Source organism: Tympanuchus pallidicinctus, unplaced genomic scaffold (assembly GCF_026119805.1).
Source record: "Tympanuchus pallidicinctus isolate F22 unplaced genomic scaffold, pur_lepc_1.0 scaffold18, whole genome shotgun sequence".
Taxonomy (NCBI): Eukaryota; Metazoa; Chordata; class Aves; order Galliformes; family Phasianidae; genus Tympanuchus; species Tympanuchus pallidicinctus.
In genome coordinates this window covers 2769014-2792746 of record NW_026294699.1, presented here as the reverse complement: position 1 = coordinate 2792746, position 23733 = coordinate 2769014, and the positions used below count along the sequence as shown (strand labels likewise).

General features: G+C 51.3%; 1 protein-coding gene across 2 annotated transcripts; it reads right to left on the bottom strand.

Moving 5' to 3' along the window:
• Positions 1-1261: 1261 nt before the first annotated feature.
• Positions 1262-21209, bottom strand: TRAP1 (TNF receptor associated protein 1). Of its 2 annotated transcripts, none has more exons than XM_052679705.1 (18): positions 21075-21209; positions 18539-18706; positions 17459-17541; positions 16923-17063; positions 11684-11755; positions 10961-11121; positions 9809-9918; positions 9557-9630; positions 6437-6592; positions 6011-6131; positions 5809-5878; positions 5303-5450; positions 4608-4793; positions 3934-4072; positions 3532-3617; positions 2839-2984; positions 2382-2454; positions 1262-2100 (listed from the first exon to the last, which is right to left on the bottom strand). In XM_052679705.1, the coding sequence occupies exons 1-18, from the start codon at positions 21151-21153 to the stop codon at positions 1999-2001; spliced, it is 2115 nt and encodes a 704-aa protein (XP_052535665.1). In that variant the 5' UTR covers positions 21154-21209; the 3' UTR covers positions 1262-1998. The 2 variants fall into 2 exon arrangements, with proteins under 2 accessions (XP_052535665.1, XP_052535664.1); XM_052679704.1 differs by lacking the exon at positions 21075-21209 and adding an exon at positions 19520-19637.
• Positions 21210-23733: the final 2524 nt, after the last annotated feature.

Below are 23733 nucleotides of genomic sequence, written 5' to 3'. Positions count from 1 at the left end.
TGATGAAAGCTGAGGCAGAGGCAAGGAGAGATTGCTGGTGCACTGAACTGTAAAGCTTAGAAAAAGCATTGGAAACATCAGTGTGATTGAGAACATGAGATTTGGGTCAAAGAACCATCCTGACCTTGCTGCTACCACTTCTTGCCGCATATCAGCTCCCAGGACCATCACTGCCCCTCACTGTTTGACAGGCACTGCCACAGAGGGTTGGTTTGCATTCCAGTAGCAGAAATTCTTTGATATTTCATTCACAAATCTCTCAGGGAGAACTATCAACACCTCAAGGGCTGCTGGCATCCCCAGAGTACTGCCAGGACTGGAGAGCTTAAACACAAGTCAAAGAGTCTGTGACCATTTTTGGAGTAAGCATGCTCTGCTGCTGACTGAATCATATTTTATGAGCATCCAGCTTCAGCATACCAACAGATGCTACGTTTAGCTGCTTTATCAATAAGCACCAGGTGAGCAGCCTGCAGGCTGATGCACTCACCTGCAGCACTGTTAGCATTAGAAAACCAAGGGTTTCCATTTCATCAGTCTGTTCTCAGGAAACACGCTGCAGCACAGAGGGCCAGGTGTGTGGCAACACCATATGGCTTCTTTCATGTGCCCTACAAAGCTGTGATGAGAATCTACAACCAATATTTTTTCCTGTGTACTGGCATTAATTTTGACAGCGAAGGATCCTACATCTTCTTGAGAAAAAAGAATGCTGCCCCATCTCCAAAGTCTACACCTGAACTCTACATGCGTTGTCTACTTTCAGGAGCAAAACCTTGTGTGTATTTACCTGTAGCAGCTTAGCTGCTGGCTTTCAGTACAGAGTCCCAACACTTAACCAAATTCAGTTCCAGGATCTTATTGTGGCAACTTAAGGGTAAGCTAAAGGAATATCAGCTGCCTCAGAGGCCCTGGTGAATATGGGAAAGAATTCCTCTGAAGCAGTTTGCATGGGGTGAACCAGACACAGCGGGAAATCTCTTCTACCAAGCAGCCACTGCTTCTCAGAAAATAAAATAAAATAAAATAAAAATCAAAGAGAGAACCTCAATTTTTCCAAGCACGTGGCTAACACCTTATAGCTGGAGTGCCTCTTTTCCTTCCACACTCTGCTACAGCCTACTATTTTCATGGCACTCTCTTTCCACCACTGTCCAACACCCAACGTTCTGCAGAACCACGTAGCTTCAGAAGAGAGAACTGTGAAATCACCAGCTCTAAGACACAAAGACCAACAGAGTAAGGGGAAACCAGAAGAGCCTTGGAATAGAAGCAGCATTTATTTACCATAAATACAGGCCAGCCAGACATGCAATTTATCCCAAGAAGAGATAAAAAAACCTTGGAGAGCCTCCAGAAAGCCATACCCTGGAAAGCTGTTTCCCAGTTACTTCCCATTCTCTGCAGCAAGACAAGGATGAACTCAACTATCCAGCAGCTTGGTGATCTTTCCTGCCATGGGATTGTACCAACATGTTCAACCACCAGTACCTGCCTGCTAATGACAGCAATCAATCTCTGTGCCTGGTTAGAGGTGGAAGCCTCTTGACAAATTAATGGATTCTGCCAGTGCTAGTGTAGAGCACAGTGGTGCACAGAAATTCGTTCTTCAGTGGACACAGGGTGTACTAACCAGGATTTAACCAGGACTCTTGCTGCCAACACCTGTTTTGGGAAAGGCCATTTCTAGAAACAGGATGAAATTAGATTCTCAAGGGTTGTGTCAGAATTTTATGCATATTGTTTTAGCTGTCATTGCTGCATTCTGCTCCCACCGAGAACAGTGCACTTGCAGCAGGCTGATAACACAGCCCAGGAATTATAACTGGCTCCTACCTGTGCAGTGGTGGCTGGAAGTCCCCTGCACTGGCCGTCTGCTAAGTGAACCCCTCACTGTACAGTGCGTGCAAGCAGATGCTGCAATAGCTGACACAGCACAGTGACTGTACTTGAGGAAAGAGATATCAGCACAGAGTTCATCCTTAAATCTTCTAGAACTTAGTTCTTCTCTAGGATTTTGGTGAGGAGTTCATTCAGCCGGCTCACCATTGGTCTGGGATCTTCATTCAGTCCTGCTGCTATCATGGCATTCTCATAAATCTGAGAAAAAGAAGAAGAATATTAAATAGTCAGGAAGAATGAGGTGAATGAATGCTGAGCAATGGCACACTCCAGGACTTGCACGTTGAGACCAAGCAGAATTTCTAGGCAATCTGCTAGGAACACATCTGGACCACAAGCAGCAGAAATAGCAGAGTGGTGACCATGGAAGAGTGATAATCCAGCTCTGCTACAAGGGCTCCACCCCGCTCCCTTCCACAATGCCTGCAAGGTGGCTCTGGGGAGGATGGCGGTGCCTTTGGAGAAGGCCTGGCTCTCACCTGATCAAGCAACATCTGGGCCAGATCAGGCTGACTGTCCTTCAGCTCATTCAGCTTCTTAATCAGGGCGTGACTGTAACAATAAGAGATCAATATTGAGACTTAGTATTTTTTGGACACGTAAGAAATTTCTTTCCAGAATGAGCACCTAAGCCAAAGTGGGACAGAAACTGTTCTACCAAAAGGACAAAACAGCTCCATCTTCCTTGTTCCTGTTCCAGGGGTTTCTCTCTTCTCTCCCATCCTGACCCTGTAACCCTGACAGTCCTTGAAGGCTGAATACAGTGAGGGTGGGTGCCTCACATCCATCATGCCATACAGCCTCACAGGCTAAAGAGCTGTAACACCCTGCACTTAATGGAGAGAGTTCTGCTACCTGGGGGCTTTACTTTGTCCTCTTCTCTACCTCCAGCCCAGCAGGAAGGCAGTGCTTAGCAGTGTTATTGCAATCCCTTACCCGGTGTTGATCTCCAGGGTGGGCTGGAGGAGCTGGGCACGCTCCTCCTGGGTCTTGGCCAGCTGCTGCATGCGAAGAAAATGGCGGGCAGCCCCCATCTCCAGCACAGTGATCATGGCAGGGTGGGTGTCCAGCCGTGTGGTCACCTGTGGCAAAAACAGCAGTTGAGATGGAAAATGTGGGTTAGAAGTAGGGGATGGTAAGGGATTGAGGGTCTCCTCAGTGCAGACCCACACCAAGACTGCACAGTTTGTCCCCATCCCACAGAGCTGCCTAAACAGGCAAGGCAGCTGGCATCCCAAGTGGCTCCACCAGTCCATAAGCAGTATCTCACAGCTGGATCCAAAACATTCCTTGCCAATAAGCCTTTCTAGTCCGCAGGCAGGACAGTCAACAGCACGTTCTGCTAACTTCAGTATGAGTGACTAGAAGGGGCTCTGCATATCGCACATGAAGAAGTCACTCTTCCCACTCCCACAGGGACCACCCAAATAACAAATACCAGCATTCACATCACTTATAGAAAGGAGGCAAAGAAAAGAATAATTTCTCTCAGGTTCCAAAAGAAAAAAACAAACAACAAAACCAACCAACAAATCTGTAGCAGCAGATCCCCAGATCCTCTGCCTCTTCTTCCTAGAATGTGCTCTCTGTGGATCTTCTGTACTCAGCTACCCAGTGAAGAATACCTACCTTAACACCAGTGACTCGAGTGCCTAAGACATTTCTCATCCAGGCCATCAGGTCCTCAGCTTCCACATCTGTCAGACGTTCTGCAGCTAGCAGAGGAAAGAGGGCACATTTGCTCATGCACCTTCTGTATGTCAACAGACACTGAGTCAATTTCACACTCCCATTTACAGGCTCTCTTGTAGAAACGGGAATGCTGCACCACTCAGCAGATGCCTGTGTGCATCTCCCTGTCCCTAACTGTGCCATAATGAGAGAAGACAAGCTCTTGTCCTGCCTATGCTTGCCTCCCTCTTTCAAAGTGCCAGGTGTGTGCATACTCATGTAGTCAGGAATTGCAGTGTACCCTCACAGCCTGACACAGGACAGCATGCAGTGGGACAGGACAGGGGAACCCCACCATACCTGGGCGACTCTCTTCAAACTTCTCTTCCTTATAGTGATCAACAACAATGTCCGTCTCCACCGAGATGAGCTTCTTCTTGTCAAACTCCCGAAGGTGCAAGAGTGTCAGCTCATCAAACTGCTCATAGCAGAACAGGACCTGTGCCAAAAAAAGACATGCAGTTTGAGACCTAACAGCACTTCCCTTTTCCAGAGGCAACTCTGCACTAAATGGCACGAACATCACAAAGGAAACCAGCAGGTTCAACTACTACTCAGAGCTTCAAATAAAAGCAAACCCTTGAGGGGCTTTGTTACCATGGATGGCTGGGCTGCAGCTGCCTCCCAGGGAAGCACCATCCTGAAAGGGCCACTTGCCCGCAGAGGACACCTCTAACAGCACTGCACAGCAGCTCCTTCAGCAGGGTTCAGTGAAGGTAAATCACAGATGTCAGAATGAGCAGAAATACCCAGGTGCCTGTGTGAGTAGCAGCCCACCTGCACATGTGCCATAGGTCCCTCGCCTATAACCTGACCCCAGGCTGCAGTAGCCAATCCAAGTGGAGACAGAGGGATGAAAAGAGGGGAACCATCGCAAGCCTCACTGCTCTGCTCAGCTCCAAACCCAGCTGAGCCCTGAGCACAGATGCAGAGCTCAGCCAGTCCTCCCTGGCCACAGCAAACCGCTCACCTACCTCCGTGTCCTTTTTCTTCATGGCCTCGAAGTAGGGCGAGTGTTCGGCCAGGTGCCGGTTGGGTGCACACAGGTAGTAGATGTTCCTGCTGCCCGCCTTCATGCGCGAGGCGTATTCGGTCAGGCTGCTCAGCTGGCCTGCAGGCAGGGCGGACGATTCGTAACGCAGCAGCTTCGCAATGTCCTCCTGGAAGAAGTGTGATCTTGTGAGCCGAGGGCAGCCCACAGAAGCTCTGCCTGACCGCTCCCAGTCCCAGGGCATCTCTCTGCAGTGGGTACTGCTGCAAAAAGGCTCAGAGGATTCTGAGTTTCCCCCTTTCCTGATCCAGATATTATGGAAGCAGAAAAGTGACCTAGACATGATGTAGGCCACGCTCTCCTGGAAACGGGAATCCAGGCTGAAGACAACACTAGAGGGAAAGCCCTACTTTATGGTGGGCTGTAATTCAAATTACAACAACAAGGGCTGACAGTGTGTGGAAACAAAGATTCTGCATTGTCTCAACGTAAGTGAGAAGCACTACTTAGCCAGAAAAAGCCAGAGTTAGGATAAGGTGCACTAGGGAACCCTCAGGCCATATTAGATCCATGAACAAGAGTTATGAGTACATAAGATTCACAGAGAAGTAGCTATCCCCCTCATCCCAGGCAGCAGCCAACACTTTCTCAGCTTCAGTGCATCAGGACAGCTGGTACCTTGACATCCTGCTCTGCTATCGTGACAATTCCCTCTCTCATGAATACTCCGTAGTCCTCAAAGAACTTTGCGTATTTCTCAGGGTCCTTCTTGCTCTGGTCAATGAAGAATTTGATCAGCCTCTTCTGCAAAACATCTCGGAGCTTCCTGCAGCAGGAACAAGCCTTTCTGAAGGTGGCTGCTAGACCAGGGTGAGACTCTAAGTGAACATCTCTCTCCCCGTGCAGTGTTTCAGGGATGTATTTGGAAACATAAGACCAAACAAGAAACTCTAGGGCCAATGTCTCCTTTCCCTGATGGTTCTACATCTGTTCTTTGTATTTCAGTCAAGAGTAGCTCGCGTGCTGGAGATACAGCTAGGGCTGTGGCACAACTGCACTGCTGACGCTGCCATTTTCAACATGAACATAACCAACCACACATGGGACATTCAGCACACTCCCACAGCTACCCAGCAGGAAGCCAGAAGAGCCTCACCAGTACGCAGGATCTACCTCTTGCTTACCTGATGAGGGCACTTTCCTGCAGCAGCTCCCTGCTGAGGTTCAGAGGTATATCCTCACTGTCTACAACACCTGGAACACAGAGCAACCCTTGAACAGTGAGGCACACACGAGCGCCAGGCTCAGGCAGGAAGCAGCCCACCCCCCCCAAGCCCCAGTGGAAGCCCTGCTCTACAGGCTGCTATTCCTGCTCCCAGCACACACCTCGAAGGAAGCGCAGCCACTTGGGCAGGATGTCTGCAGCTTTGGTTTGAATGAGAATTTTGCGGCTGTAGAGGGCAATGCTGGAACCCAGTTCCCTGCTGATGTCAAACATGGATGGTTTCTGCAGGAAGAAGAGACGGAAAGGTAACACCAGCTCAGCGTGCCCAGTCATTAACTGCACACCACGCTGCACCAATCGGTACTGAATGCAACAGGAGCTTAAACCGTGGCTGTCTCCCCCGGGGACCTGAGTCACCTTCAGCTCCTGCCACGGCTCACTACCCCTACCATCTCCCTGTGACACCCAGCCCACCACAAAGATGCTACGCTGAATATTCTTTGCAATGCTGCAACCTCAGCTGCCTCCTCTCCATACAGAGCACTGCTCTCATCTCCAGAGGAGCTGCACAGTTCCTGGACACATACTTGCTCAGGCACGTAGAAGATGCTGCGGATGTTGAGGGGTGCATCGGTCTTGTAGTGCAGGACGTAGCGGGGCTTGTCGTAAGCCTGTGCTATGAAGCGGTAGAACTCCTCATGCTGCCACTCCCCGATGTCCTTCGGGTCCAGCATCCACAGTGCCTGTGGAGGAGCAGGGAGATGAGTTCCCATCAGCTCTCATCCCCGTGAGGTTTCATAGCACAGGGCTCCTCTTTCAGAAAAAGAGCTACATTTTCTCTCAGGTCAACAAAGCAAAGCAATATCATCTTCCAAACAGTCACACTCCTCTGCACAGCATGAAGGCAGTGGGATGTAGCAGGGTTCACACACTGACAAATTACTGACCCTCAGTTGATCTCTTACCACCTTCCAAGCAGGCACTCTTGCCCTACAGCAGACATAAGGCAGATTTGTCTAGCCCAAAACAAAAGGGATTTGGCTAACTTCCATCGCTTCACCTTTGCCAAAAGCATCCTGAACAGTCAGCACAGCTCAGCTGACTAGCAGTGCTGGTCAAGCATCTCAAGGCTCAGATCAACAATGAAAAGAAAATTTAAGTTCAGCGGGAGGAGGTTCTGTCTATTTAACAAACACTGGGACCAATTAAGAAACTCTTGCTTCCAGACAGATGAGCCCCCTACACTTAGTGCCACTTTCACCATTCGAGCTCTAATGAGTGGCAGGAGTAATCACTGGTGGCAATACAAACATCCAGCAGATTAGTCCAAAGGATGCAATTTGTGGCAATCCTGCTGCTTTTGCCTCAAAACCTCGTTACACAAATGGCTTCCTAACATTTCCAGCATCCAGGTGCCCTGGAGGCTTTGCAGGATCACAGGTAGGACTACAGACTCAAGTGGGTACTAAGGTGCTTCACAGCAGCTCTTAGATAAAGTCCTGCTTTCCTAGAGCCCTACTTGTAGCTACAGTTACCACAGTGAAGACCATAAAAGCCTCTAAATCTACACTGTCAGCTACATGGCAGGCATTCAAAATCTTATCTAGGAAAACCCATGCTAGGGATCTATGGCTTTGTTTGCAGTGAACTGATGTTAATGTGCGGAAAAATGGGAAGAAAAACAAACAAACAAAAAAAACCTGGGTAAAGAGGTCTGAAATAGGAATGTGATGAGAATGAAGCTGCTGCCACCTCCCAGTGTGAAAACACACTTTCTGATAAGACAACAGAATTACTCCATTAATTACTCCATTTCACCCCTTGCTCCAGTACAGCTCTTCTCTAGGGAGTGTGCTCTATTGATTGTCAGGCAGGAAGACCAAACAGCTGTCTACATCTATTTCTACTTTTGTAATTCAAGGGAAACAGCTAGAAAGCCTTCGAAACAGAAACATTATAATTGTAGGAATCCAAACAAACATCAGACACACCAATTACAGAGCATTAAATAAATTAACATGATAAAATGTTTCAGTACATCTTAGCGACTTGTCAGCGTCACATTTTATGAAAAAGCAAACAAATACACACCCTCCACCTACTCTCTTACACGAGGAAGATTGAACCCACCAGAGAAAGAAATGCTGGAAGAAAATGATACATAGGTGGCTTTTTCTTTAAATTTATTTTAAAGATATAAGATTTCAAGTAGCAGACTCCTGCAATTGGGCCAAGAACTCCTGCCTAAGGTGGGCCTGGCTGTATGATTACGTGGCCAGTCAAAGAGCTAAGCAGAAAATGAGGTGGTGAGCTAAGCCACCAGGAAAACCAACCATTCACCAATGTTGGCTAACCCAAGAAGGGCAGAAAAAACAACAGCAAGAGGTGTCAGCACACACTGACATGCTGTCTGGCTTCAACAGTTAAAAGCAGTATTATACCAGCTGGTGACCGGTCGTGAGCGGTGTTCCCCAGGGGTCGGTGCTGGGCCTGTCCTCTTCAATATCTTTATCGATGACCTCGATGAGGGCATCGCGTGCACCCTCAGTACGTTCGCAGATGACACCAAATTGGCTGGAAGTGTGGATCTGCCTGGGGGTAGCGAGGCCCTACAGAGGGATCTGGACAGGCTGGAGAGCTGAGCTGAAGCCCAGGGGATGAGTTTCAACAAGGCCAAATGCCGGGTCCTGCACTTCGGCCACAACAACCCCAGGCGACGCTACAGGCTTGGGGCGGTGTGGCTGGAGGACTGTGTAGAGGAAGTGGATCTGGGGGTATTGATTGATGCTCGGCTGAACATGAGCCCACAGTGTGCCCAGGGGGCCAAGAAGGCCAATGGCAGCCTGGCTTGCATCAGAAACAGTGTTGCAAGCAGGAGCAGAGAGGTGATTGTTCCCCTGTATTCAGCACTGTGTCCAGTTTTGGGCCCCTCACTGCAAGAAAGATATTGAGGCCCTGGAACGTGTTCAAAGGAGGGCAACAAAGCTGTGAGGGGTCTGGAACACAGGCCATATGAGGAGAGGCTGAAGGAGCTGGGAATGTTCTGCCTGGAGAAGAGGAGGCTCAGGGGAGACCTCATTGCTCTCTATAACTTCCTGAAGGGAGGCTGTAGTGAGCTGGGGGTCGGCCTCTGCTCTCGTGTCATCAGTGATAGGACCAGGGGGAATGGCTTCAAGCTACGGCAGGGGAGATTCAGGCTGGACATGAGGAAGTATTACTGTTCAGAAAGGGTGGTCAGGCAGTGGAATGGATGCCCAGGGAGGTGGTGGAGTCACTGAGCCTGGGGGTGTTCAAGGAAAGGTTGGATGTTGTGTTGAGGGACATGGTTTAGTGGGAGCTGTTGGGAATAGGTGAACGGTTGGACTGGGTGATCTTGAAGGTCTTTCCAACCTTGGTGATTCTATGATTCTATAAAGCATTGACATAATCACGTGGACTGGGAAAGAACCTGGAAGGTACCTGTAAATAAAAACTGCTTTGCCAATCTACAAACATCCTCTCAAATACAAAATAGCAGCATCAGGCACGGCTTGCACCAGATTGCCTCCTCTTGCTTTAATTAACTCGTCACTGCGTGGCCTGCGGTGCTCAGGACAGCCCTCCCCTGACTGCCAGGGACAGCAGCAGCAGCGGCTTTGTGTTTCCTGCCTCCAGCAGAGGATTACAATGGACTCCATGAGCAAGCTGCCCATAGCCATCCTGCTCACCTGCAACGTGTTCATTCGTCTCCCGTTGAGATACAGAGGGAAGCTGATGAAGTTGCTGTATTTTGTCACCACCTCTGGAATGGAAAAAAAAGACACTGAAGAGTCATGTTGGTGAAAACAACAGAGTAAGAATTCCTTCAGTGAACGGTGCTGCAGGAGAGGAACAACACTGTGAGTTCACCTCCCACCCGTCGAGAACCAGCAGATCCCACACATCCACAGCACACAGCAGCACTTCCCTCCTCTGCTCACCCTTGACTCGGTCTTCATTTGCAAACTCCTTGCAGTCTTCTTTCAGATGTACAATAATCTTAGTCCCTGTTCTGACACCAGATGCTTCTGCGATCTCAAACATTCCTGAGCTAGGATTAGAAACAGAACCCGTGTCAGCCTGTGCCTCAGCCACATCCACTGCGGGACGTGTAATTAAACTGGCAGCTCACACAACACTTCAGCACCAAGAGGAAAAGGAAAAAAAAATTATCTTGGACGTCAGAATGTTCTCTGTGCCTGTCAGAGAACTCCCCAGAGAGCATAGCTGTCTTTCTATGGAGAACCTGGGCCCCAGGACACAGCTTTTTGCAGACCAGTAGCCTCTACAGAAAAGGAAACAAACTTCAAGCAAACTGCAGCTTGCACAGGCCTAACCTTCAGCCACAGCTTGTTGCAATGAAAAGAAGCTGTGCTTTAGTAGAGACAGCATGTTCTGGGTGACCATTCCTACCATTCTGCCAAGTGAGTGCCATGCAAGAATGACAACAGACAAGCTTTTAGATCGTACAGAAATACAGACTGCAGTGCACATCAGCTTGCTCATACCCCAAAACAGTCTGTAGCCTCAGTTACAACATATTTTTTCAATAATTTAAATAACTCGGTAAATACTTTATTTCTAGGAGATGGTAAAGGGATGCAGAGCTCCTCATTCCTAGCAGCTCCAATTTCAACGTGGTGCAGCACTGCACAGCTCTGCTGTCACAAACGTTTGCAACTTGTGAGCAAGAAGCAAAGGCTGAGCACAGGGACCCAACCGTGCCTGCAGAGCATTGCATGAGCCCTGCCTGCTGCCCTAGAGCAAAAAGCCAAGGATCAGCCAGCCTAAAGACAGTACATTTGTCTCTGGTTTGGAGCACTGCAAAGCCTCCCGCCTGCCAGAAGGGAAGGCACTGGAGAGGCAGGTACTTGCTTTGTCCATACACACCTACTGTAACAAAGCAAGTTTGTCCCTGTTCACCCTGGCACGTTTGACCACACTTTCTTGCCATGTGTAACCTGAGCAGGATCTAAGGCAGTAAACCCAGCCATGGAAGAACACACAAGCCCCATCTTGCTTTGCACAGCTTTCAGCTTGTGCCTGATCCGAACACAGCCCCTGAATGCTTCCATCCCACCCTGCAGCCTTACCCATCTGAAGACCAGTGGTAGCCCAGGCTCCCTGGCTCCGCAGACTGTGAGAACACCTCCACTTTATCAGCCACCATGAAGGCTGAGTAAAAGCCTACTCCAAACTGGCCAATTATTTTACTGCTGGCTTCAGCTTGGCTCTGCAGTGCATCCAGAAATGCCTGAAGGAACAAAGGAGGACACATAAACCACCATGCAATGACTGCATCTCTGGAAAAGGGGGGCAACGTGCACTGCAACTAGCAGGAAAGGAAAATGAGCAAGGGCTTGGTGAATGAGGAGCAAACAATCTCAGAGTGGTGACTCCAGAGATAGGAAAAAAAAGTATCAGCTAAATACATATAGCAATTTGCCAGCACAAGGACACAGCTGGTGCCCTCCCGGATGCAATGGGAACACCAAATGAGCCTGTCTCCCTGCACAGACATGGCTCGTGGATGAAGGCAGTTACCTTTGGGAGCGAGGGCAGCCAGGTGCAGCAGCATTGCACACAGGGCCCATTAGAGCAGCTTTGGTACCACAGGCCTCCCTGGCACACAGCAGAGACCATTGTGGGCTAGAAGACTCCATGGGAAGGTTTCACCTTCCAGGAGGGTTGTAATTTCCCAGCTGGGCTGGGGGCCATGGGAAGAGACAGAGTGAGAAATTACTGGGAGAACAAATGTGGCTGTAAGTGGAGAAGCCTTTTCTAAGGGAAAGAAGGGGCACCTCACCCTGAATTACCTTTGAGCCTGATCGAGCAATGGTACCAAGGTTAGAAACAAGCTCCTCCTGGGTCATCCCAATGCCTGTGTCCTGAAAAGAAACAGCAACAGCCGCTGAAATAACAGCAGAGAATTGCTGCAGCAAACAGAACCCAAGCAACTTCTCCTTCTGATCAACAGTCTCTTCCAGCCAGTCAAGCAGTAAACGCAACAGCAGCTTTCAGCTGTGACAGCACCTGCACCAGGGCAGGACAGCAGACTCAAAAGGCTCAGAGCAGGGGCCACAGCTGCTTTGTGGCCATAAACCACCAAGACGTTTAGAAACTCAAGTATTCTATGGAGACAACACAAAAGCCTGTCAAGACAGGCTGGTTTCTGCACCACTAACAACACTGCATGCCAGTGTTGGAAAGCAACCTCAACCCAGGTCTCAGCCTCCCTGCACAAGGAGCTGTGCACGAACACTCCGTCGCATTCCTGTGCCAATACACAGCAGAGGTGAGGAGCAATGAGATGCAGCTTACTTCCAGCCAGCAGCGGCAGAGCAGTGAATCCCTCAGACCTCAGGCAATGCAGGCTCCTGGCTACAAGGACCACGTTCATTCAGCTTCATACCGTCCCTGTCTTTTCCTGCCCCCCTTTTGCCCGTGCTCCAAAAAACATGAGAACGAACCTGTCAGCATTCAGGTCCCCGAGCCTGAGAGCTGCAGTGCTGCATCCCAGCTGGAAGCTCCTCACCTTGCGGTGCTCTGTGCCACGTTCTCTGAGCTCAGTAAGATGGCAGCAGCACAACTGGCTGAGTGAAAGGCGATTCCTGTCGATGGGAAGAGCTCAGCTCTCCTCACGTACCTGCAAGCAGCTGTCAAAGCTGGCAGCACCGTGTGCATCCCAAATACTGACACACTCACACTTCACTGATGCAGAGGTGGCAGTTTGGTGTGCTGGACTCAGCAAAATGAGTCTGTCTGGAACCAACTACTGTGAGATGGCTGGGGGTGGGATGCGGGGAGATCTCATGCACAGCATGCCTCTACCACCCATACGGGGCACTCAGTGGACCTATTTACCAGTAAAGTAAGGTGGTGTAATTAATACTAACATATACATTTTAATCTGGTGCTTAAGACCACCAAATGCCCAAACAGTGGACAACCTGTGAGATTACCAAGCGAGGTGCTGTGTGAGCAGACATTGCTCTGCATCCCCCCACCTTGCAGCCCAGCAGTACCTTCCACAGGATTACACACAGTGAGGGCAACCACACTCATCTTGTTTGAGAAGACAAATGATGCCAGGTAACAGCACAGGAGATGAAAAGCCAGGACAAACAAACAGAGTACGGCACAACCTCAGGAATTTGACACGGTTCCTTTCCCCCGGAAAAAAATAGAAGCGCAGAAAAAAAATGTTTTCAGCATCTGGTTCAGGTTTGGTTCGTGCCAGACCCTGAGCAGAACACACTTAACTCCTCTGATCCGCTCCTATTTATAGCACAGCATGTCATTCCCAAATTCCACTGTGTTAAAAAAAAAAAATACCCCATGAATATATTTGGCCATTTAATTCCCAGCCAAACTTACTGCAAAATGCTTAAGGACAAAAACTGGAGTCCAAGCTGATGAGGGTGAATGCAATGAGCAAAGAGCACCACTGGGCTGCTCATAGGGGAAGCAGAAAGCATGTGCTGAGGCAGCCAACCAGGGCTGTTGGCGTTTCCTAAGGCAGGAGAACTCCTGAGTGGATTCAGAGGGGAACCCCAGCAAGATTCACACCTCTCCTGCAGCACCTGTGCTTCCTGCAGCCAGGTTCAGCGCTGCGCTGCACAGCTGCCTTCAGCAGATGGAGCTGCTCCCAGTGCTGGGCTGTCTGTAGCTCTGCAAATACCTCTGAGCTGTGATCAGGCAGCAGAACTGAGCTCTACCACCATTACTGCTTCATTCCCACACAGATGGCTTCAAGTCCTCCCTCCAGGCTCCAGGAAAGTTTTACCTTCCTAAGAATGGCAGTGGGAGCAGAGCTGGTCGTACAACCATAGAGCCGACTGGCTGCAGACCTCCACAAGTCACCAAACATGAGGGATACGTTCAGAGTTCAAAGCGTGCAGCTTTGCACACAGCTTCGCAGCTGAGAACCAGCTGCTGAGCAGCACAGCACAGGACTCAGGGCACGGACACCTCATTAGCTGGCAGCTAATTACAGAAGCCCACCTGCTGCTCTGCTGAGCTGCAACCTACCCACCTGGTTGAACTGTCCTCCTGGGACTTCTCAGGGCAAGGAGCACACAGCCACCCTACAGTGCCACCCTACAGCACTGCTCCTCTGCACTGCGCCTCTGTGCTTTCCCTGCGCTTTGTTCCAACCTTCCTGCTGTGGGTGGTGGAAGTTTGCAGAGACCATTCTGTGTGGTTTCAGCTGGATGGCTGCATTCATCACCTGCTTCGTTTGCCCCACAGCCCTGAGGACTCCCCTGTCCTCCTCAAAAGAACATCCTCGGCCCCAGTACCAGTCTCATCACAGTTCTTGCTTTTGCACTGTAATATTTGGTAAATTAGAAAACTGTACACAATCACAGCAACAAATCGAGTTCAAATTAACAAACTACTCAGTTTAGCTGGTAAACAAGAACCTGGGTTAAGTACCATTATCTCTGCTCATCACCTGAGACCAACCTAAGGAATTACAGAGCCTCGTTATACAAAACAATCAATTAACTCAACAGCCTGCTGCCTTGGCCACAGTTGTACCTGAAAGAACGCTTGTAGTTAGAGATGCACGTTGAAGCCCAGAACATGGCAGCAGTCTAAAGGAAGAGCCCCAGGTTTTGCTTCTTTTCCAACGCCATCTCGTAACACTGCATCTTCATCCACAACAACGCTGAGTGCTGCAGCAGACTCAGCTTCCATCCATCCAGGTCCAAATGCCTGCTGTTCAGTAAAGCATTTCCTTTCACGCATGCTAAATTTCCCCTATTTAAATGTGACATGTTCTTATTCTGGCACAAAGAGGAAGAAAACAGAAGACTCTGCACTTCTTTAGCCACAGGTTATTCGAGATGCACGTGTATGTGCAGACCCCTGGCTTTTTGGTTAAAGACAACGCAACACCTGGAAGCTCTAATCCAGCCCTGCAATCAGAGGCACGCATCTCCAAGCTTCACCCCAAGCTCAGCTAAGCACAGAGAGCCTCACCCCTCCACCTCCACTTCTACTCACCCTGCTCCCCCACACCCAAGCAGCAGATGGATGCTGCATGCAGCTAAGGACCCTGCAGGGCTCCCTGCTGCAGCCTGGTAGCACAGCACAGCTGCACAGACCCAGCTTCCACCCGCACCAAACCCTGAGGATGAGTGGCTGCCCCTGCACTGAACTGCTAAAGACACACACAGCACTCCCCTCTTAGCAGACACAACGATGGCAATGCTAAGGGAGGATATCCCTCCACGAGGACATTAAACTAAATCTCTGAGTCCTGCAATGCTTACAGCTGAGGTCCTGGCAGAGAAGCAAGCAGAACCGCAGTCACTTAACAGAAATGAATGTTGTCCTTCACTGGAACTAAACGATCAGCCCCTCAGAGATGGTCCTGTCACAGAGGCACGGAGCGTCACAGAGATGCCACACGGCTTGGAATGGGAGAGGAGGCAAGATTCACCAGCTCCAAGGGCACAGAACAGCACAAAAACCTGAGAACAAGGACTGGGGGGGGTCAGTGTGAGACAACAGGAACCTTCCCAGAGAAAAGTGGGACACCAGACCTCCTGCTTCTGCCCTAGCGAGTCCAAATGTGTGCAGCAAACAAAATGGTGACTATGAGGCACATCCATCTCTGTCTCAACCACTGCAGGCAAATTCTTTTGCACCTTCACATTCCTGGAAGGTAGGGAACTGTTCTGAACGAGGCTTGGTCCAAGCAATCTTTATATATTCTGTACATTTCTTCAAGAGGTTATAAATAGAGCCCTTGCTGGAGATAAGGAGCTTTAGGCACTACTGAGAAGGCAAATCTATTAAATGAGATTGGAGCAGTGCTGTTCTCTCTCTTGAAGCATGGTGTTTCTGCAGTTAAAGGCTTGCTAGTTAAGACTCTTTTAGTCGCATTAGAGATGCACAGACAGCCAGATAGGGGGTTATAAAAAGACAAATCCCTAGCAGCTCTAATTGGGTATGATGTCAAACACATCCAGTCGGAAAGGTGGGCAAACAGGCCTCCCAGCCAAAAAAGAGGACAGCTTGCACAGCCACAAGCTGTAAGCATGTCTGGATGGGGTCAGAAGTGATGTGTGCACTACGATGGCAGAAGGGAAAGACAAGAGCAAGATGACTTCAAGCAGGGAATCATCCCTAAGTGAGAGCTCCTTAATGAATCAGCGTTACACAGCAGCCAGAGGAATGCAGGAGCCAGGTGTGAGAGGGGAAGCAAAGCTTCTGCATCGTGATTTGAGAATCTTTGGGTTGACAACCACGTTGCCCACTAACAATCACCAGCATCCCCATGGCAACCACAGCTGCTTGTTTGGCAAAGAGACAGAAGTATAAAATAACTGAGCAGCCTCTAACAGTGACTGCTTTTGTCACACATGAAAAACACTGCATCGTGTGCTTTGTCTGTGCCACGTCTCTTCTGGACTGCTCCCGCCACCCCTCACTGCTGTCTGCTTCATTCTCTGTTCTCCTGAGAATAGAACAAAGCTGCACTCCCACAGCTGACACCGTCCACGAGGAAAGCTGATGGCTTGCCTTCTTTGCATTAACATCTTTGCCACAAAAACACCAAACACAAAATCACCTGGAGCAGGAACATGCGGAGATGATGAGCAGTGGAGGTTCTGACCACCACCCTGGCTTCTTTCCCAGCGACCCATGTGGGAGGTAAGGAGCTGCCATGCAACACCTCAGCCGTGAGGAGAATTCCTACCCAAAGGTCACAATGAAACCAGGCTCCCAGCTTTTCTACTAGTAAGAAGTGCACATATAACCCAGGAAGTGCACCAGAAAAGATACTGGGAGAAACACTACTGGGAGTTCCTAAATAGAAAACAAGGAGAAACAAATTTTTCCCCAGGGACAAGTGAGGAAACAGATGAACTGATCCAGAAGTTACAGCCCCATGAAGCATCGTCCAGCTGAGGACAGAACTCTGCTTCAGGCAGGCTTGAGAATCCAAGGGACTGCGCTGCCATTCAGCTTCCACCAGTCTCCCACCAAACCCAGAGGTAAGAGCAGCGAGGAGCAGCACTCTCCTGTTACCAAAGAAGGTACCTGGATGGTGATGGTTCCCTTCCCACTGTCCGTCTGCAGGTGAATCTCCATCTCTGGCAAGGCCTTCCCTTCTGCCATGAGCTGATGACGCAGCTTCTCCAGCGCATCGCTGCCATTGGAGATCAGCTCCCGGATGAACACCTGAGGAAGACCCAACCTGACAGCACAGCCCAGCTTTGCTCACTGCACAGAGCTCCCAGCAGCTGTGGAACTCAATGCCCTCCCACAAACTAATTCCCAGCCCGCTGAAAGGTAACAGCCTTTCCCCATTGTCTGCCAGGAGAACGGCTGCTCTGAGCTCACTGCTGAAGGGCTGAGGTTCTGAGGACCACAGAGGCACCCTGGCCATACTTAGAGCTCCTTTTCAAAATACATTCTGAAGGTGTCCTAAGAAAACCACATTCAAGAAAATGTGGGATGTGAATAGCATAGGATTTGCTGGGAAACTGAGTGAGTATGGGGGATGCAACCCGTGACACAGACAGGGCTTCAACAACAGAAAGTCTGCCAGCTCTGGGCAGGTAGAGGTGCCCTACCTCCTTCTCCGAGTACAAGGAACGGGCAACAATATCCAGCAGTTTCTTTGTTTCAGCCTGAAACTCATGCTTGGAGGCTGCGCCTAGAATAAAATCACAAACACACACGTAAGGTGCTTGACCACTTTCCTGTGGGAAGAAAGGCAAAACTGCCTTCTCACCATGTGCTTTGGCTGCCATGAAGCAGGACTGAACACAGGCAGCTGTGGCTTCAAAGGGGTGACACCAAAGCTGCTGTTCACACACCCCTAACAAGGCAGCACGCTTGCCAAGCAGACACTTGGCCTCTGCACCTCAGCTCCTTTCAGGCAGACCTCAAGACTCACTGCATGTTGGTCACAAACTCCAGACTACAATCAGTAAAGCCGAAGTGAAAACTGATTCCAATTCCCCTTGCTCCTAATGCGTGGCTCCTTGCAACCCCACACACTTTCTGAAGCATCTCCTGTAGCTTACAGCCCACCTTCCATACACTTCCCAGACTCCACCTGCATGTGCCCTGCTCTGAGAGCTTCTACAGCTCTAAGCTGGCATTTCTCATGCCCAAACAGCACTCTAAGCCTTAAACAGAAACACCCAGATTCTCCAATGTCTCTGTGGGGCATGCCTGGGAGTCACTTATGCAGGTAGGGACCCAGAAAGAGACAAACACAACACAACACCTCAGCTGGTAAACCATCCTTGGCTTTTTAAAAACAGCATTTCTCCTGCTAGAGGCATCAGTGAACCCCAGAGCCACACAGGAAAAGCCATGATCCACCCACCACACGTCCGTAGTGCCTTGCTGGTGAGCACCTATGTTCCCCTGTGATGGGGGCTAAGCTGGGCTGTGGGCAGCAGTAGGAGCAGCACACGAATCCTACTGGGGCTCCACAGCCTGGAAGCTGCAGAAATACTTGCAAGATAAAACAATGGGAGCACGGAGCCAAGATGGTGTTTCTGTGCTCAAATAACTCACGTGGCTTTGCTTTAAAGCACCTCCCTGCAGTGCACAGTTACACCCAGGCAACGTTTTCTCTCTGCTCTGGCTCTGCCTGCAGCTCAGGAATGCTCCCACAGGACAGCAGCATTCATGCCCACCTTTCACATTCTCTGTGTTGCTGATGATGGTGTGCAGAGGCTCTTCTTCCTTGCTCTCTGCCGTCTGCGTGCTGTACGTCCGGCAAGCAGAAATGCAGGCAGCAGGAATGTGGTGTGGGAGCCTCCGAGAACGGAGTCCTTCTCTTTGCAGGCATGCTGGTCCTTTTGCTAGAACACACAATTCAAGATATTTCAGTATGAATCAGAAGCAGCAGCAGCAACAGCAGCACCCTCTGAACGAAAATCCTCATCAGAAGATGCAATTTCTAACTTCCACCATAAATTAAATGGGGAGGAAGAGGCATTCTGCAACCTCCATTGTTATCTTCTCTGATTACCAAGCTAACAAAATGCATTGCTTTTTGCTCATTTTCATCCCTCCAACAGCACTCAGTTCCTCTGCAAGCTCCCAAACCTCAGGGCAACTCCAGCCAGCCCCGCTTTGCCACTGAGAGTCAGCTGAGCAGCTCCTTCGTGGCAACAAACACTGGGTCTGTGACCATCAGAGCACAGCTAACAGCACTGGGATTACATCTTCCAACCAAGCCAGCTCTGGGATAAGCAGACATGGAAAACAAGAAGTCAGGAAACAGCACAAGTCCCATTAAGAAGTGGGATTCCCTTTTCTCCTACTTCCAGCCCTCACTTCACAATGCTCAGGTGAACTGAAGTCTTCTCTGTGCTGGGAGATGGAACTAGAGCCAGAGCAGGACACAAGAAAACCATTCACAGCACTACAGAGCTGCCCAATGCCAAGTACTGGGGGTTGTTTCTAAAGTGCCCAAGTGACAGCTGCAGCACTCAGCTGTGCTGGGCCCAGGGCAGGACAGGAGGAGTGAGTGTGGGCCTTCCCCAGCCAAACCCAGAGCACAGAGGAGCTGGGCTCTGTCAGGAGGAGAGGCACGAGAAAAGAGCACACCAGTAGCCCTTCATGCATCTGAGCACCTCCCATACAAACTGCTTGCTCTCGGCACCACAAACCTGTCCCAGTACCACAGGACTCATCCTTATCCCTCCCTGGCTGCCTTTGCTGGGTCCATGCAGAGCACAGAGAGCAGCTCGTGTGGCTGCAGCTGTGGGACATGCAGAGCTGTGGCTGTGCTGCAGAGAGAAAGGCCTGAGGCAGCTCGGCGCTTGCAGATTTTATGCCCACACCAGATGCTGTAGAACATCAGGAAACACAGCACTTGTATGTATGCACACATGCAAGGCAAGCTCCCTGGTGAGCAGATAACACAGGGAATACTGCTTCCTCACTGACATCCAGAGGAGCAGCAAACCACGAGCAGCTCCACACCAACCTCAGGGTGCTTTCTGTTGTCAGAGCTAAAGCAGCAAGGCCCCGGGGCTGAGCAGTGCACCCCCAGCCCACAAACACCAGCTGTCTCCAGAAACTATCTATACTTTTTCATATATTTATGTTCTTTTTTTGTCTCCCCACCTCTAAAGCGCAATAACAAATCACCACTCAGTTTAGAAGTTACTCTGGGATCTGTGCAACGTCTGGTCTTATCACCCTTAATTAACAGCCTGTCCCGTGTCAGGCAGCCAAGGCTCATTAAGTGCAAGCTGCAAGGCTTTCAAACCATTTCTCTCTGTGAAGCCTTCGCCTGGCAGCAGGAAAAAGCTCCAGGTGCTTCTGGAGACAAATTCACAATTAGCAGCTCAGAAAAGCTGACGAGAAAGCATCCTGAATTACCAGGGTAAAGCAACACATGGAATGAGAAGCAGGGGATGGATGGAAGGCCCAGCTCAAACCTCGGCTGAGCACTGAGGGCAGCTCAGACCTTTGGGTGCAATTCATCAGATGCTGAGCACTGCCACAGTCCCACAGCTTCCCGTGTGCCCCATCACCACCCCACCTCAGCACCCCACCTGTGTGTCAGTGGGGCAGGCACCTCTCTGAGCCTCGTGCACGGCGCTGTGCAGCGCAAAGGGAAGGAGCCTCCAGATCCCTGTGACTCCTGAGCTCAGCCGTACCCCAGGAAGCGGCCCCCGCACCGGGCACGCAGCCAACCCAACAACGGCAGCTCGAAATGCACGGCGGGTCACTGAGCGCCAGGCAGCGCTCAGCTCAGACCGCACAGAATTGAGGCCAGCGGGCGTTATTACCGCAATAACTTCATCCCCGTGCAGCCACGAGCCCGAAGGCGCTCCTGCAAAGAGCACCGCTGGGACGAGGCGCTCACACAGAACAAGAGGAGCGCGGCTGCGTCCCGCACAGCCCCGGGGAGGAGGCTCCGCTCCCGGCCCGTCCGCTCCTCCAGTGCCCGTTTCCACCCCGCACGGCCCAGAAGCGCCGCACGAGGACGCCCCACAGCAGCCCGACGCGCCGCACGGTTTCCTTCGCCGCGTCTCCCCGCAGCCCGCACAGACGCGCTCTCGCGGAACGGCCCGGACGGCACGCGGAGCCCCGCCGCTGGGCGTGAGTGCTTCGTGCGAACGGGGCTCCGCCGCCCCAGCGCCGGGCAAGGCCCGGGGCCGCAGCCGCGACCAGGCCCGGGAGCGGAGCGGTACGGCACGGCGCCCCGCTCACCTACGGCCACCCGCGGCCCGGTCCCGGCACGCAGCAGAGCCGCGAGGCGCCGCCCACTCCGCACCACAGCCGCCGCCATGCCGCGCTCCCGCCTCACGCGGCGCCGCTGCCCCCGGCGCGTGGTGATGACGTCACGGGTCAGAGCGGGACGCGCCACTGACGTCACCTCCCGCTGCACTTTCGCGCCCCGCGCAGGGGCGGCGTTCGTCCGAGCCTCGCCGAGGCGGCGCGGCGCTGCCCGGCACCCGCGATCCCTTCGCGAGGGAACGGCGAGCGCGTAGCAGAGGCAGCGCTGCGAGTCCGAAGCCGCGCGCGCAGGGCCTCGTGCCTGCAGCCCGTCCTCCGCACTGGATGGCGCCGCTGTCGCACGTGGCTCTGCCGGCTGTTAGCGGCGGCTGCAGCCATCCCGGTGCAGCCTCTGCATCGCTGCCGGCGCCTTCCGCTGGGCTACGTTTCCGCCTGGAACAAACCCCCTGCTCTCCTCGGAACCCCCGCGCTGTGCCCAAGCCCCGAATGACTTCCGAGCCCGTTCGAACCCTTTCCCCCCACCTGCTCTCCTCGTCGCCGCCTCCGTCTGATCGCAGCGCACCGCCGTGCTGCGGCACGGCCCCCACGTGTGGAACGCTGCACCCCGCCCTCCTGCTTTGGTTCCTTTCTGACCATTGAGCCACAAACTGCCCTCCTGCAGGAAGCCTGCGGCCCCAGGTGATCTGGTGGGGATCCTCTGCTCTGTTGAGGCTCGTTTTGGTTCCCTGCGTGCTGACCCAAAGGCACATGGAGCTGCCGCAGCCATGGGCCGCTCCTGGCTCCAGCAAGGGATTCCTGTCCTGTCCCCAACCGTTCTGTGCCTGCTGAGTGCCCTGCAGGACGGCTCTTCTTCCTCCTGCCCTGCTGCCGCCGGCAGCCCCTCAACCCCTGCTCTGAAGCATGCAGGAGAAGCAGCAGCAAAAAGTGTGGAGATAAAACCTCAGCTGCTGTTATCTGCCACAAGAAACACACAGCTCCTTGCCGTCACAGTGGCAAGCTGGGTCAGCAGTAGAAAGCAGAGCACATTGGAAAGGTAGAAACGAGGAGCTGCGGCTCAACGTTCAGATTTGAGCCCTTTTCCCTCCAGAATTCAGCAGTCTGTGAGGCAGGAGGCCTCAGCCACCACCTGCAGCCATGAGGACCCAGCACCAAACACATCCTCGCACTATAGATGCTTGTGTTCCCGTGGTGCCGTTCCTTACCAGCAGCACAGCCCCCATCAAAACAAGGACCTGAACAAGCCCAACTTGAGACACGCTGAGTTCTGTACCCAGGCTCCAAGCAGGCAAAGCCTCCCTTCGTCTGCAACCCGAGCTCTGCATCTGCACGTTTCACTTCAGCTCTGTGCCTCCCTGCTCACACCTGCTGCTCTGATCTGAAATCAAGGAGCCTGGGTTGGGTCAGGCTCTGCAGGGCAGCAGCCAGGTGGAAGCATCCTTCAATCCAAGCAGTTTTACCAGCTTTTATTAGAAACACCAGCACATTCAAAGCTTCCTCTCTTTGATCACAAATATAGTATTTCCCCTTTTTTTGAGTACACAGCACGAAACACAGCATCAGGGCTTCCCAGCTCGTTTCCTTTTAATCAGTGATTGCTTTTGGATTAGCTTCGGGTTGGCGCTCGCTGACCTCACCCAGCCCAATTCTGACATACGGAACTGCTGAAAACAGCTGTGTGGGCAGACGAACCCAGCGGTGGCGATGAAGGTCCAACAGCTAAAGGTTTGCAAGAAAGACTTCAGCAGAGCCTTGCTGTAGTTCAGGAGGGAGCAGCGCTGCAGCCGTGTGCGGCACGGGGATAAAAGAGCTTTCAAGAGAAAGCAGCGCTGCTCCCCCATCCTCGTCCAGCAGTGCGGCAGGGGATGCTGACCAGGGCTGGAGGAGCCCTGGGCCACGTGTGGGATTTGTCACAACTGCGGCCTGAGGGGGAAGCAGCCCTGGGTTGGAACTTGAAGGAAGGAATGCGGTGGGAAGGGGGGGGCAGCGGCCCAGGAGCGTGAGCTGACGGGATATGAAAGGGAACATGTACATGATTTGTTATTTTTTATTCCACAGAAAACCCTCAAATCTAGACTCAGAGTTAACAGCAGAAAAATAGTGTTAAAGTCAATAGGTTCATATTTTACCGTAGACTAAATAAATTAGCCTAGAATTAACTCCATCCTCTATTCTTTTTCCTCCTTTCGCCGGTGATCCTTCTCTCCATTAACGCGGATTTTAGAAAGCAATGGCTGTTAATAATTTATTCCAGTTGCCCCTCACGTGGATGAAGGCCTGTCAGCATTAAAGGGTTGGGGCACCGATCCCCTGCGCTCCCCTCCCGGCCCCGCAGCCCCGCCGCTCCTCCGCAGCCCCGTCGTACAAAGAACATGATCCAAAAATAGATAAATAAATAAAAACCTTCCACATTCTTACATGGATTTTTCTTTTTTTTTTTTTTTTAAAGAACAGAATACATGTTAAAAACTTCAGTAATTTATATCAATTTTTTTTTTTTTAAGCAATACTTTATATACAATGGAAAAAAAAGACATGCATAGTCCAAATACAATGTTGAAAACAGCATTTTCATAACAAAAAACCCAAACACTAAGTGTTAATACCATGTACATGGATTCAAGAAGGACCACCC